This window comes from Falco rusticolus, chromosome 6, assembly GCF_015220075.1.
Source record: "Falco rusticolus isolate bFalRus1 chromosome 6, bFalRus1.pri, whole genome shotgun sequence".
NCBI lineage: Eukaryota > Metazoa > Chordata > Aves > Falconiformes > Falconidae > Falco > Falco rusticolus.
Genome location: NC_051192.1, coordinates 45,568,991 through 45,584,443, shown reverse-complemented (window position 1 = coordinate 45,584,443; position 15,453 = coordinate 45,568,991). Strand labels below are relative to the sequence as shown.

General features: G+C 39.0%; 1 protein-coding gene across 2 annotated transcripts in view; it reads left to right on the top strand.

Annotated features, from left to right (window-relative positions):
- PLEKHG1 (pleckstrin homology and RhoGEF domain containing G1) overlaps window positions 1-15,453 on the top strand; it is a 136,237-nt gene that overhangs the window by 38,231 nt on the left and 82,553 nt on the right. For both annotated transcript variants that reach the window (XM_037391972.1, XM_037391969.1), the window contains one exon: window positions 784-858. In XM_037391972.1, coding sequence (XP_037247869.1) covers window positions 810-858 — 49 coding nt within the window. In that variant the 5' untranslated portion in view covers window positions 784-809. The remainder of the gene's footprint in view (window positions 1-783; window positions 859-15,453) is intronic.

The following is a 15,453-nucleotide window of genomic DNA, read 5'->3' as shown; positions in this document are numbered from 1 at the left end:
TGCTACATGGATTGTCAGCAGAGGTGAAGTCCCTGCCCCACTTGGTGCACAGTCTCCTTCAGGCAGAGAATCCTGCTCTTTTTTAATTGTCTTTTCTTGATGCATCCTATCTGATCTTGAGCCTTGCATTATGTAAAATGAAGTATCAGCCCAGCTGATGATGGGAAAATACTCATAGGTGCAAAGAAGGAGGATACAAAATCCCAGTCAGTGTGAGTTGGCCACATGTTGACCACTGGCCAATACCACAGAGGGTTCATAACACTGCTGTAAGAGGAGGTGGGCTTACTGCCTTTCTGAGAAGCCTTTTCTTCACTGTGCCTTGCTGGGAAGGAAGAAATGTTGGTGCTCTACAATGTAGTAAAGCTTTAAAGTTAACGGATTTTGTTTAATGTAGGCTGACGTGACCCTCTGCATGACCACTCTTTCATTAACTGCAACAGTGCAGGAGTGTAGGCGGTTCTTCTGTCCCACTTCATGGGCCTCTCACTAGAAATTCACTGGGGGGCGGGGGGGATATCCAAACTGCTTTTAGTCTACTGCTGCGATTTATTAGAGGGTCCTTTTCTGCCTGCCAGTTTGGCAGTACGTCCAGGTGACAGTCTACTGAGCAGTGTTGCAGTTAATCTCTAGGGAGTTTTGCTTGTTTACGTATCTTACATACAAACACGGAAATCATGAAAGCTGAAAATCCATCCTTCACAGGGGTCATGGGGCAGGAGAGTGTCCTATTAAACATACTGGTTTTGATGGAGAATGCTTTCTTTGTTTTGTGTCCATTAGGTTTTACTAAGCCGGTGTCTGCAGAGATGCCAGATAAAACACCAGGTGGTACAGAACCTGTCCCCAGGAGTGAAGGTTAGTAGTTTTCTTTTATTTTTTTGACTAATTTTTCAAGTCAAAAAGCGAGTTTCCCTTACTGGCCTTAAACTTAAGGGAAAGCTAACTGAGTTTTATGTGTGCGTATTTATCTAAATAGCAGGAACTTTTAACTTGTTTTTGTCTAACCTTTCTGTACCTCCCTGGCCCATTATCAATGATAGTACTAAAATATGTAATGAGGGGGGAAGACCAGTGGGCTGCTAGGATTTCAGCTTTAGAGAAGATATTTTCTCCCCTTTTGATAAAGAGAATCTTGTTGACCAAGGCCAGTTTTTCATATGGGATACTTAAGTCTCATAGAACCAAAACTGACATTTGAGATATGGGATGATTGACACAAGGAGGAATTGAATATGCATGATTTCCACTAAAATCAGTGGGATCTTGAAATGCTCAGTCTTCCTGAAAATCAGACCATATTTTTCTTTGCAAGGTCTATTAACTTTAAATTCCCATTTCAGAAAGTTTGGTACTTGGTTTCAGAGAAAATTTGTTCTTTAAAAACAATTGTAATCCTGCTAATTAAAGTCCTTCCTCAGAATCACTGCTGAATGTTTCATTAAAATATTTTATAAAAATTTGCTATTTTAAATGAAGGTTGTGAGATGTTTCCACAGTTTCATGGCAAACTTGTAGTAGCTCTTACATACGCTTGCTTTCTAGATCATTGCTGTCCCCACACAGGGGCTGTATTAATTCAAATGTGTATTTTAGTTTGAATAAAGCTTGTGGCTCAGGCTGATTTATACTGCTTTCTCTCTAAACCTAAAGATACACATCTCAAAAAGTTTAAAATATTTTCATTGCATTGAACCTCAGTTTTGACATTTGAAAAGCATAAAGGAACATGTTGCAATAATAATTTCAAAAAGCACATCAATAACAGCAAAGAAATTTCTTTCCATGTAAAGGGTATTAAGCTATGCTTAACTGCAAAAGGAGTTTCTATTAATTTCTTTTTTAAAGTTACTGTAAAGCTTGACACGTTATTATGAGAACTCTCGACAACGGAGGAGAAGCAGTTACAGCCAGTCTTTCAAAGACTGAGCTCGCTCTGATTCACATGTTGTGTGCCTCCCTTACAAATACATTTTGAGGCTAAAGGCGCTATAATGACGTCCAGTTAAAATTAACGTCTACACTTGTGCCGTGAATTAGGATGTGGAAGAAATTGTCATTTGTTCCTTGCTGGTTGCTTCCCTAAAAATAGCGTATGTGATCACATCTGTGGCTCTCCTAGGTATTGATGAAGCCTAAATGTGTTAAAGTTATGCTGATGATATATATTATATATTGAATTTCTCTTCTGCCTGTGGAACAGTGGCAGATACTGCTGCATTTCAGCTCTCCAGCCTCTGGGAGGAGTTCTGGTAAATTAAGCGAGACATAGGGATGATACAGAACTTTCATATCAAATCTGGGGAAAACTCACTCTGTCTATGAAAGAACTTTATTTTCTCGTATTGCGTTTTAGTTTGTCACATAAGCAACTTCAAGTAAGTGAGTTGTAAGGCTTGCTTTAACTTTACATCAGGAGTTAGAGAGGGTAGGACTTGTGATAGCATAGAGCCATAGATGGGCTGGGATCAGGGATCTGGGGGAAGGAAGGGGAGGGAGTGGAAAGGAATCCTGCAGAGCATCATTAATGGTGGAGTCACTGACAGCATCATGTGGCCATCAAACAAGGGTTGATTCTCCTCCTTATGCTGGCAACGAGAGATTGATGCCTGTGAAAAGGCATGGGGGAGGACTGAGAGCTAGCATGTGCATGTGTTAGACACTGAAAAGACAACAGTCATTGAGGTCAGGATGTCCCAGGTACCACTTTACAATAATTTTCCTGCTAACTCCATCCCCCAAACTAGAAGGTTGAAACTGAACACAGGGTTGTTCCTGTCTAGGTACAGGAGAGGGAAGCAGGGAGCTGCTTGTCTCATTTAATTTTGGAAGACTCATGAAGCCTTCAGTGTCTTTTTGTTTCTGTAAACATGGTTTCGTTTCACCAGAAGTGACAAGTAAAAAACATTCCAGAAACATTCTTTTCAGTTAAGCGGGGATCTAGAAACCGCCCTGAGGATCTTATTCAGTACCTTCAAGTTTTGGGTTTTTTTGTTTTTGAGTAGCTTCCTATGTCTGTCTAATCAAGCAGACACATATAATATGGAAAGCTAAAACTGGAAAGCTTTCAGATACCAAGTTTGACTAGAGTGTTTAGGGATAGCACAACTAAAAATCTTTTCCACGTATGCTTTGTTGTACATTTTGAGGGAATTAGTACAAGATTCCTGTGACTTGAAATTTCTTATATACACAGAAGACACATGAAAAATGATTGTCTGGATCACTAAGAAACTGTGGATATAAGGTTGTGTGACTGTTTATATGTTCTCTCACACGTACAATATACACATGTATATACATATGTAGAAATGTGTGCATGTAGACATATACATACAGCCTTAAATTGTGAGATCCTAAGGGAGCTGCTCCCATGGGTGGCATGGTGAGTGCCAGCCTCGTGGGATATGCAATTTCAGGGTTCCCAGGGTAGCGGGTAAAGGCATGGCAGGGCCTCCTCTGGCACGCTGTGCTTCAACTTGCACGCTTCGCCTTTGGAAATAGTCTAACTTCTCTACATTATTTCTGTTTCCAGAAAACATTGACCTTCCCTCCCTCCCTCCCTAACCTAATGCCTCAGGATATGACCCAGGTGTGAGGAATCTGAAAAGCAGATAAGACTTCTTGTCTGTGAAAATGAGCTCTGTAGCTTTTGAGGTGCAACAGGCAGTTTCAGTGAAGCTTGCTGCAGTGTGTTGGTTTTCATGATGCTCTGTGTTTTATAAACACTAGCATGAGGAAAAAAAAGCTCAATAACTACCAACAACTTAGAACACTTTTCTAGATTGTAGTAACACAATCTCAGTTACTTAACGGATTACTGGTGATGTTGGCGAAGAAAGAAAATACAATAAAATATATATTAAAAAGCTAATTAAAATTGTGAGATAATGCTGAGTCTTCATTTTTAAATTAGTTGTCATAGTATTCTGTTGTGATAAGAGCTTATGAAGTTTTTCAACCAGTTTGTATAAAACTGCTTTGACAGATACAATGTTTAGTAAAACAAAATTTGATTTAATCTGGATACTTTGTTTTTAATCGCTCTTCTGAAATGAGTTTTTAGATGTTAAAAAAAAAAGGGTGAAATCATGGATAAAAATAAATCTTCTCTTAGAGACCTATTCTTACATCTTGATGAAAAATGTTCTACTAAAGACAAAACATGATACTAGTGTCTTCTACCGATACTAAATCATTAGTGCTGGAAGTTAGAACTTTGAGAGGTTTTGTTGCTTTATAAATACTCTTACTTTCAAAGAATGGTATGATAACATTTACTGAAAAGAATTGTCAGGCGTTGCCAGTGGCTGCTCTAGCACTGACTGATCAGATAAACTTCCGTAGTCTTTGATCATATGCAGCCCTCTGTTTACTTAGTTTACTAGTAAGTAGAAATGTTTCACTGGTATGACTGAGACAGAATTAAGAAGTGTTTAATTTATCATGTTTAAAATACCACTGCTACTTACATGGATAAATGTTTATGTGAACTTTCTTAATTATTTCCAGACATCTTATTGCTGCTTGGTTTTTTTGGTTGTTGTTTTTGTTTTTGTTTTTGTTTTTTTCCTCAAAGAACTACTCTTGCTATCATTTGTTTAAAAAAACAAAAAACAAAACCAAAAAAAAACAACCCACAAAATCACACAAACCAAACCCCCCAGTTTATTTGTTGTTACAGATTTGTAACAATTAATGTTTCACATTTAATAAGGCTTAAGTTGTGTTGAGCAAAGTGTTGGCAAGGTAACTGATTATTTGGAAACTTTAAAAAAGTCAATGTTGCTTTAACCTAGCAGTGCCCCTTGCTGCCCCTCACCCACTGCTGTGGGTTAACCCCAGCTGGCAACCAGCTGACAGGATAGGGCACCCACTGACCCACTGCTCCATACACTGCAGTTAAGCCATGAGGCACACAGAAGCAGACAATTGAGAAATGAGTTTCCTGTAATTAAGTTAGTGGAACTTAGTCCTTGACTTGAGGGTCCCCAGTGAGCGGGTAGACTATTTGCTTTTCTGCCACGTCTTCTGTCAAACCCTTTAGAGTCAACAGTTACATTTATAAATGTCACTGCTTGCTTTGTGCTATAGCGGGGAAAAAACTCAGGACCCGGAGATTCAGTTGTTGTAAAGATGGAAGTGTGTGTATACCACACTTAAATATTTTTCAAGAAGCTTGGGTAGCTATCAAGGAGTGGTAGACAAACAAATTAAAACAAAAATCCCCTACCATGATCCACATATAACTTTCTTAACTGTTTTCCTACAGCAAAGCTATTATATTCTGTTTACAATGGTTGCATTTAGAACAATGTACTATGTCAATACCAGGAAGTGGATTGAGTGTATTTCTGGTTTAGCTTGCAAAGGAATTAGCATTTGTTCTGCTTGTGTTTGCTGAAAAGTCACTCTTAAACTTCTAGACTTTTAGTATAGTTAACCATTGGAAATCAGGCTGTGACATGAGTACCCCACCCATTGCACAAATTCCTCCTTTCACTTGCTGAGAGGCTGCTGTGGTTCACGGCAACTGCTTCTGATGGCATCTGGAGCTGGGCAATTGCTCAATTGCAAAAATTTAGGGGAATGATTGTAGACTTTTCATCACAAATTATCTTACTAAACCAACTTTTTTTTTTGATAACTTAGCAAACTTTTGGTGATACTGAATGGTTTTTATGAGAAGTGCTTCATCCTGTGGATTACTGATGAATTTTTTTTTGTCATGATACCTTTGAACAGCTGTTCGTAACATACCTAGGTTTGTTTCAAAGAAACCAGATGATGTCTATTCGGTATCTGTTTGGAAGGCTCCCACGGTCAAAGTTTTTGGGGTATCAGTCAAATGCTGCCATAGCAGTAGCTTTATGCAAAAGGCTTAGAAAAGACGTATGGATGTGGGAACCCTTATTAGGTTTCTCCAGTCAACTTAACTGGTTGTTTTTCTGCACCTTCTTTTTGAAGAGAAAGATATGAGGAAGTTACACTCCCCTAAACTCTTCTTCCTTTCCCCCTTTCCCTTCCAACTTCTTTCATTAAGCAAGAACCACGACTTCCCCCAGCTGGATCCTCCCTTACTGACTTTGTGGTTCACACTTGCATCCTGAAGGAAACTAATGTTACACCTGGGCTTTATAAACAGCCACTGACAAATCCCAGTGGACGAGCTTATGTCATTGCAAAATATCCTATAGTAACAGCAGTGTTTTTCCTTGCATTGTGTACCTGATGGCACTAGTGGGAGCCTACCAGCTGTTACTGTTGTTCTTGGTAGAGACTCATTTAGTTTTATAACTCCTCTGACTTCTGTTTGTGTGCTGTTTCTCCTATAATATGTGATGCTGCACAGGAGAAACATGCAAACGCAGCCATGTAAATTCGTAGACTGCCCGCTGGGTCATAGCTTTCAAATGCAGTGAAGAAAATAGCACCAGTATTTCTACCTCCAAATTTTGCTAGGACTGATTCTTTCATGGCAGTAGTGCCAGGGTACAGTTATTGAGGTTAGTAGGCACTGCATGCTGCTGTCTGCGTGGTGCTGTGGGGCTTTAAGTGGCCACATAGCAATGTACTATCTTGTGCCATGGTGGTGGAGAAAGTTGTTGTTAGGCTTTATTATTACTACACCCATACAAAAGTGGATGGGAAAACGAAGCATCTTTTCTAAAGCTTTTTTAAATCTTAAGTGCATGTGAAGTCACAAATAACTCTGGTAACGGTGCTCTCATAGGCTTAATGATATATCACCGGGCTGAGATGCACACAAAAACATCTGTGTGCTTAGGAATGGTGATTGTATACTTCGTCTACCTGCTGCTGTTCTTTGGAACTAGTTTCTTTATTATTCCTTGCTCCATTCTCTCTTTCCTCCAGTTCTTGCTGCCTAACTGAAGAGATGTCTGGAATAAAAAGTGTATACCGGCTGTGCTGTTTTGTGGACAAGAATTTATGGCTATCAGATAACACTAGATGAGTGAGATTCAACATAAAAGGTCTTGGCTATTTATGTAGAAGGTGGTAGACACTGACTTCACTGCCAAAAGATATTGTGAACATACCAAAAAAAAATCCTGTGAGTTGAAGGGGAAATCAGAGAAGTCTCTGGAAGACAGCTCCAAATAAATGAGCAACTGCAAACCAAGGAAATCCCTTTAGTTGAAAATGGTTGGAAGCTAGAAGAATGCTGAGGAAAAATATAGTATATGATTGCTATGTTCTCGTTGTCCCCAGTAATATAATCTTCCTGTACCAGGTTATTGTTCCTTACTTACTATTCATAGCTTCATTTTGTAGCAGCTTTTAGTCCTCTGAAAACCGTATCTTGAAGAAAGAGGAAGTGTCTGCATAAAGAAGATAGCTGAAATTGTTGACCCTAGTGTTTATGAAAGGACGTGGTGAAACCAAAGCAGATACGAAATCTGAAATCTGATTGAAAATGGGAGAAAAGCAAAGTGGAAGGGTGATGAAATTGAATATTCTGTTTCTGACTAACTTGTTGGCCTCTTTCTGCACACTGTGAGAGGTTGGCACATCTTTGAAAGACTGGTTGTAGGCTGTTGCTGTAATGCATAATGACTCTTGTTATAACTCTCTTGAGAAATTTGGGTTAGTTCCAGTCCACCAAAGTTGACTATTAGCAACAGCCTAAGCAACTGCTGTGCTGTCCAAGTCCAGCACAGCAGTACATTTGGTACTTGCAGTACACTTGCTTTGCTGCAACCAGACTGCCGCCCCTGTGTTCTGCAGTGTGGCTCGTATTCTCTAATAGTGTTACGATGCATTAAACCATGACATTGAATCACTTTTCTTTTTTCCTGAAAGCATTTTGATGAACTGACTTAGTCACTGGGCCACGCTGGTTGGGTCCCACTTTCTCGGTTGCCAACAGGCTATTAACTGGATAGGCTTTTAAATTTTAAAAGTCCTCGGTGGAGTGAAGAGGAGAAGGAGGTGGTGTGGTGGTGGCTCCCTTGATCTAGGGCAGGGAAGGGCGGTGAAAGGTAGACTGTTCTGGACATTGTGAAATGTTTGATTACAGTAAAGCCTGCTCCTCATCACAAAGTGAAGATGCATCTGCTGTAATGTTATGGTGGTGAAGTCACCAACGACAAAGGCTGGGCTATTAACAGGCGGAATAACTTGTTCTTCAGATGCCAGGCACTTTCCCTGGTGTTGGGGCTGACTGGTATCCCGCCAGAGATCAGTGTTCCAGTCATCCGCAAGTTACAGAAAGCTTATGTGGCCTGAATTGCTTAAACTTGAGGTTTAGAGAACTATGGAGAATTTTTATATTGATGATCCTGTTTTTAAAGAATTAATTTTGCTTTTCTGTCTCAGTGGTAATGAATTCTTAGTTCTCAAGTAATGTAGCAGCGCAGCACTTGAGTTTGCACTTTTTTGCTTTTGTATAAAGAAATTGTACATGATACAAAATTATGCGTATCACAATTTATACATAATGTGCACATATTAAATAAGCTATTAGGAGTGGTACAAAATAGGGAGACTAAATGTGGCTTGATGAAAACCAGCTAGTTTCTTTAGAGCACTTCTGAATGCTAATTGTCTATTTTATTTCTAAATTGATGTTCCAACTTGAGAAACTTAAAACAATAAAAACATTCCCGGAGGAGCAAAGGTTCCTACTTTTCTGTGTATCCTAGTGTAAATATTCCTCTCAGTAGGATGCTATTTAAAACTGGTTGAAGATGGTCCTCTCCTAACTGTAAGCTTTTTTAAAAAATTGTTTACATTTAAGCTGCAAACTGTAATTTGACCATCAGCCTGACTCAAAGCTGAGCTTGGTCATCTGGCATAAAACATTGCCAGTGGAATTTGTAACTATATCATTCTCAACTTTACCACATTTACATAAGAAATAAACCCACCCCCCCAAACTGCTTCACAAACAGAGCCTGAAAGTAAAACACAGTGATGGCATAAAGGAGTTTCCAGCATCTGCCTTTCTGATCAGAACAAAAATTGTAGTGGTCTGTTTGCATTGCTCAGAATTGCCAGGGAGGCAGAGGGCAGTTGTGACAGGGCCCAAGCGATGCCATCTGCACGGTGAAGCAAAGCAGGGAGCACCCAGCACTCCCTCTCCTCCCCAGCTCCTGCTCCAGCGTCCTTCTAATGATGGCTCACGCTTAGTGCTCTTGGGTGAGATCAGAGGGGGGAACGTTCCTCTTCATGGTGGATGTCCATCAGGAATGATTAACAGTGTCTAATTATTAAATTAATAACTTTGAGCATAGCTATGTATATGTAATACTTTAAAGAAAATGATTGATTGAATACTCCTTCATAAATAGCTTTTTTTATTTTTGTGTCATGCTTAGCTTCTGTCTTCCTTACCATCTTGGAAATATGCTGTGATCCTAAAGAAGCTGTTGCATGTTTACATTTTCTTTTCCTGTTTAAAAATATTAACAGCTCTTGGAGAAGACCCCAGGCAGAGGGTACACTCTGATATCTCTGTAATGCTGCAGTCTTAGCTGTGCATGACCTGGAGTGGAAATATAGAAGTACTACTCTGTGATTGCAAATGTTAGCGGTATACTTTTTATCTGTTCTTTCCAGGGTGGGAATGACAACCATTGGTTCTCTTGAGAATTTTTTTTTTTTAAAATGGGAAGACTTTGTCACCAAACAGAACAGTTATTTTTGTTAAAGCAGCGATTATGTGTTACATTGCTGTTCTGCAGTACATAGAACACCCTAAAAGGATAGAGTTATCATGTTAGAAATCATGATTTAAAGTAATTTCTTTTGCCAGTTTCATCATAGGTTTGGGAGAATGGTGTTTTGGTTTGGTTTGGTGGTTGTTTTTTACTATCATATATTCCAGGGTTTTTACTGCTCTCCATATTATTGTGTGGGCACACAAACAATGATATGAACGTAACTGCTGCCAGCCACCCAGGGTTAATATACAGAAAATGAGCAATATTAACAGTTAGTTTTTCTGTCAGTGTTAATATTGGATTTTGCTTACATTAATAGGGTCTAAAATACATTTCAGTACTGTGAAGTCAACAGTTGCTTAAATGTAAATTAGGTTTCATCCCAAAACCTGTGCTTTTTGCTCCTTTTGAAATTTCCTCCACGTTCTGTCTTGCTGCTTTACTTAAGCAATATGCCAAAAATCTATTTTCAGATTCATTGATTTTCCCCTCCTCCCCAGCCATATTTCTCCCAAAGCAACTCAAAGGACATTGAAGGGTAAGAGGCAAAAAAATAATTACTTACTACCAGTTAAAGTGAGCTGCAACTCTTAAGATAAATTAGGTTGTCAAGGTTACATTCTTTCATCTTGGGCTGACCACAGCCTTGAAACCAATAGATCCAAAGTGGTAAAATAAAGATACTAAGACTTTTTACCCTTTGAAGTACCAAGGTGCAGCAGCACAGATACTTCCTAATTATTTACCACTTTACTCTGAAGAACTCTGACAGGTGCAATATAGTTAGCAAATTCAAGGCTGCTAATATTAATTATCACTTAAGAGTCACTGTGGGTTTTCTTTGTCTTTTTGTCACCTAATTATGTCTAGCAGTAATTTCAAACTATGCCACTGACATTAGAAGTGGGCTGAGGCGCCTTTGGTAGAACCTAAATTTAGAGAGATTAATAGAGGAAAGCTTAGTTGTTAGGTTTTGCTTTTTTAATTGGCTCCCCATAGTTTAATTTAGCTTAAAAAGGGGGAAATTGCTGCTTGCTGATAAACCAGAAGGGGGGAGCTAGCTTTGATGTTTTATGAGCAATAAAATATTAATAGAAACTTTCTACGTGTATTGGAGAGATATGTCAAACTATTGAAGTTAGCTTCTTCAAGAGTCAGCAAGCTGAAGAGAGCAGGAGGTGAAGGGGGAAAAGGTTTGGGGGGCTGCTTCTGTTGCACTGTGTCCAGGTCTGTTAGTGGTGCAAGCAAAAAAACCCTGGAGAGGTTGGATTTAGCGTGCAGGAGGCTTTTATTCTTCAAATTAAAGCCACATTATGTTCTAGTAGCCCCTTTAGTCAGAACATGCTGTAAAACCTATCATGCAGTTCAAGACATTAAAAGTTACCAAATCCTTTGAAAATGGTAGCTGTTCTTAATTGTGGGTTTTGTGGAACAGGGCTTAATATAAATTCCATTACACACATTTTGGCAGTGGTCCCCACAACATATATTTTATAGAATAATTAAAAATGGACACAACTTCCAGGTGCAATACACAATGTTCTTCCCATATGCAGACAATGCAGCCTGTGCTTCAGGTGATGGAAGGACTAAGAAACTGTTTAAGGCGGTCAGAGTTTGAATATAACCTCTCTCCTAGCAAGTCTGGACTTTCCTGGTTCAGGAAAGCCAGGCAATTCAAGTTATTTGGGTTCTGTTATGTCTAGTTTCTGTTGAGATGGTTACAAATAACATGCTTCCTCTCGGTGTCAGTGTTTGTGAGAAGGGTGGTTATCAGTTTATATATTTGTACTTTTCACTGTATAAAAATTTCATGTTGATGGTTAAATCTTATCTTGCGAGAGGGTATATCTTTCACAATGTAAAGCCATATTTGAAGAATCAAGTTATGTACGAGGCTAATCATCAGGGAATTTTGCTGGGTGTCTGGCCAGGAGATGGTTCTGTCTGGTCATGTCCGAATCAAGCCAGCATTTCTAAAGATGGGATGTCCTGTCCTGAATGTTTTTTTGATTAAATATATAGTTCGTAGGCAACAGGAAATCCTTGAGGAAGATACAAGACTGCTGTGACTCTCCCAGAAAGAAAATGGCTGCATTTCAAGGTTTGTGCCTGGTTAGGATCCCTACCCAGTGAGGCACACTTGGTATTTATTAGATCCCAGCCCTAGAAGCTCTGTAGTCATTCAAAATGAAACACAGAGAGCACCTTCTTTGGGCAGTAAGTATAGATATGTATGAATGGATTTTTTTTCTCATGTCTTTAGTAAATTATTTTTTTTTCCACAATTGAGTAGTAGTAAAATAAATTATTTTTATTTAAAGACTATCTAAAGTTTTTGGAAATCATAGGCTTTCCGGTTTTAGAGAATTGGCAGTATTAACTAGAGGCACTGGTCTACCCTTATAGCACCTGGCACTTGAACCTGAAACTGAAGGTGCCCTGAAGTTGCCCTCATCAACCTGACCACACAAATATTTTGTGACCTGTTAAAACAGGCAAAGTATTTAAGACTTGTTCTGCTGATGGCTAGAAAATCCTTCCACATGACAGAAAGGTTTTCTTGAGTGTGAAGTTAGCCATGAAGTTGTTCCTCAGAAATATGTATGAAGAATGACCTAATTTTATTACAAAGCCATATTAGTTATTAAAGGTAATTGTTTAGTTCAGCTGCTTGTCTTCCACTCTCATTTTCACCTCTCGAAAGAAAAAACTCGCATCCACATCTTCTCATACACCTGAACTCCCACTTCTCCAGACTTTGGTGTTAACAGAGCACTGTGCTGCAAGCCTGGCAGAAGGTGCATTCTTACAATTTTTGGAGTTATGGGTGGGTGCAAGGAGCTATATAGTTGAGTGTATTGTAGGACTGAGGTTTTAGGTTGCATCTTGAAATTATAATTTTGGGATATACAAATATAATTATTTGGTTAGTTTTGTATTTCTTGATAATGTTGTGTATTTAATGAAGTGCTCAGAAATAAATATTTTAAATATTTCATAAGAGAACTGCTGAAGGAAAATGCCTGCGTTCTATATGGCTAAGAAGTCTAATGCCATTGAGAACTTCAGTTCTTGTATTAGAGTTCTGCAACTCTTACTGCAAGACCTGGCTACAGCTAGGATAGCAGGCACTGATGGCTTTTGGACAGGACTTACATTTATGCTTAATGTTTTCTAACTAGAGAGTTTGTCTACTCTGCAAGGTTGCCAGTTGGGAAGCATACTGAGAGTATTGATTTTTTTTTTTTTTTTTTTTTTTTGGCCTACACCCCAGGCTCACAGTGATATGACAAGGTTAGTTTGCTTTGGAGAAGCAGTAATGGGAACTCACAGTGCACCCTTTAGGGTGCTGTATGCTTCTGGGGAAAATGCTCCATACAACCCTTCCAGAAATGTGCATGTTGAGTCTAACTTTCTCAGTGAGAACAATTGTTTCTAAATAAGCTGTGCCTCTGCAATCTTTTACTGTGACTTAAACTTTCGTAATATATGTAGGCGCTGTGCATTTATCACAGACCACAACTTGCCCATCATTTCAGGCCTGGCCACATTATTAACGCAGCAGCTCCAGTCCAGTTTGCCACTCATCTTTCAGACAGATGGAGCAATGCAGATATGATTCAGATTATGCCTTTGGAGTCCCTTTGTGCTCTAAATCCAGCCGTCCCAGTGTGTTCCCTTGTCCTGTGCTACGCTGAGCTCTCCTGGCCAGGGAGAGGAATGGTACAAGCCTATCAGAGCTGGCTGTGGCCCCAGCTGGGGTTGTGTAACCAGGCGCAGGAGCATAAGCCAAAACCACCAGGATTACCACGCATTTTTAGGTGCTGAGCCCTCCTTTTTGTGAACAGACTGAAGACAGTGGTTGAGACTTTGTTTGGATGGCAGGTAAATTCTTCCTGCCTGTATTGTCTCCCAGCTTGATTGCTTTTGCTTTTTTTATTTTTTTTCATGAGCCCTGCTGGGGAGGATCTGACTCAGCTTTTTACATTCTCTTGGTGTTTGAGAATGTATTTATTTTTTTTTAGATAAAAAAGTACTACTTCTTGTGCTTTTTTTCCCCTCTTTTCTTCTTTTTTGCTTTCTTACTCCTTGGGGATGCTGAGCCTGTATTTAGATTTTTCACATTTTTGGGAGATAAATGTAAAGTGGCTTCTGTGGGTCCTTTCTTTGAGACGTGGGGAAATCAAAGTTCTGCTGAGAATAGAAGTTGGTATACAATCTTTTAAAGTTCATGAATTTAAAAGCCATGGAAATTAATGCTGAGACTGAAGTGTATGATACCCCAAACCAGGTTTGCACTTACCTATGGTGGGAAGTGTTGCTGTAGTGTTGTCACTTCTGAATACAAATAACTGCCTTTCATAAAATTGACAAAGTTTATAGTCGTATTTACTTTACAGCTACTTTTATAAGCTACCCACACCCTTCCCTGCATGTGAATAAGAGCTGGAAAGGCCACACTGATAATGTCATACCAGGAAATCTTTAATGTAAAATACAGAGAACATGGGGCGAGGAGGGGGGAAATCATACTGAAGGTAATGTAAGGAAAGAAAAATTGCTGCTTTTACTTCTGTGCCTTTTTTTTTTCTTTTGAGTTTAAAAGAAACATGATATAACATTTGACACAAGCCAACAAATGTGTGTGTAAGCACTGCTAACACAGGGAGACTCCTTGGTTCCATTTTTGAGCCTTTACAATTCTAGAACTGAACGTGAATTAAAAAAAATGGGGGGGGGGGGGGGGGGTGGTGCGGATGACCCAACAAAAAACTCTATATCTTGCAGAGCTGAAAATACTGCCTCTTGACCAGAGTAGATCCTGCTTAATCTTTTTCTGCCAAGTTAGACATTCTGGCAAGTTTCCTCAAGTCTGGATGTATTCAAGTACTGCATTTGGCAGACCTAGTTTGTTACTAAGTAAAGATATATGAAAATCCCAGTTCAAACGTTTCATCCTATACTTGTTTTTACAATCTGTCAAGAAGCACAACTAATTGATATTTCACTTTATACATCAGATATAATTTTTCTTACAGTACTTTATGTATCTGGAAGTAGATTTTTTCCACTTAAATGTCAAGTTCTGCTACTATATATTTCATTTGAAACACTTCTTAATACATAAACTTTTACAGAATATGTGCTCTTTCTATTCAGTGATGTATAGCAACATTTGGTAAGTCACTAACAAAGGGTTGTCACCTATTTTCTATCTTTTTTCAAATTCATTAATTCAAAGTCTTGGATTCAAACCGTTTTACCTGACTATAATGTACAGTCTATCTCTGCAGAGGTTACATCCTTATTGTCATAACTTAGTTTATGAATTGCAAGATTATTACATGAGGCATTCTGTATTTGAACAGGGTTATTTGAATACTTCTGATACTTTTGTCCCTTGTATAAAGCTAGATTTTTAAGTGATTAAAGTAAAACTAATCAGAACTACATGGTTTTGATTGGTCTTTGAGTTGGTTTGGTCTTTCTTCCAAATCCAGTGCTAGATTTCATTGTCCACAGCAGTAATTCTGCTTGTCAAAACAAATATTACCTATTGGATTTGTTGCATGGGAGGAAAAGCGGGGAATTTTTGGTTTTAAGTGAGTTCTGTCTGAGCTGAGGAAAATACATGGTCTTCCTGATGGAAGGAGTAAATGCTAAATCTGCGCCTGTTGGAGAGGTCACTAGAAGTTATTCTAAAGACTGGAAGGACTACAGTAGGTGTTTGGGCCCAGCCAGTGTATAATGGGGTCTTTGGAAG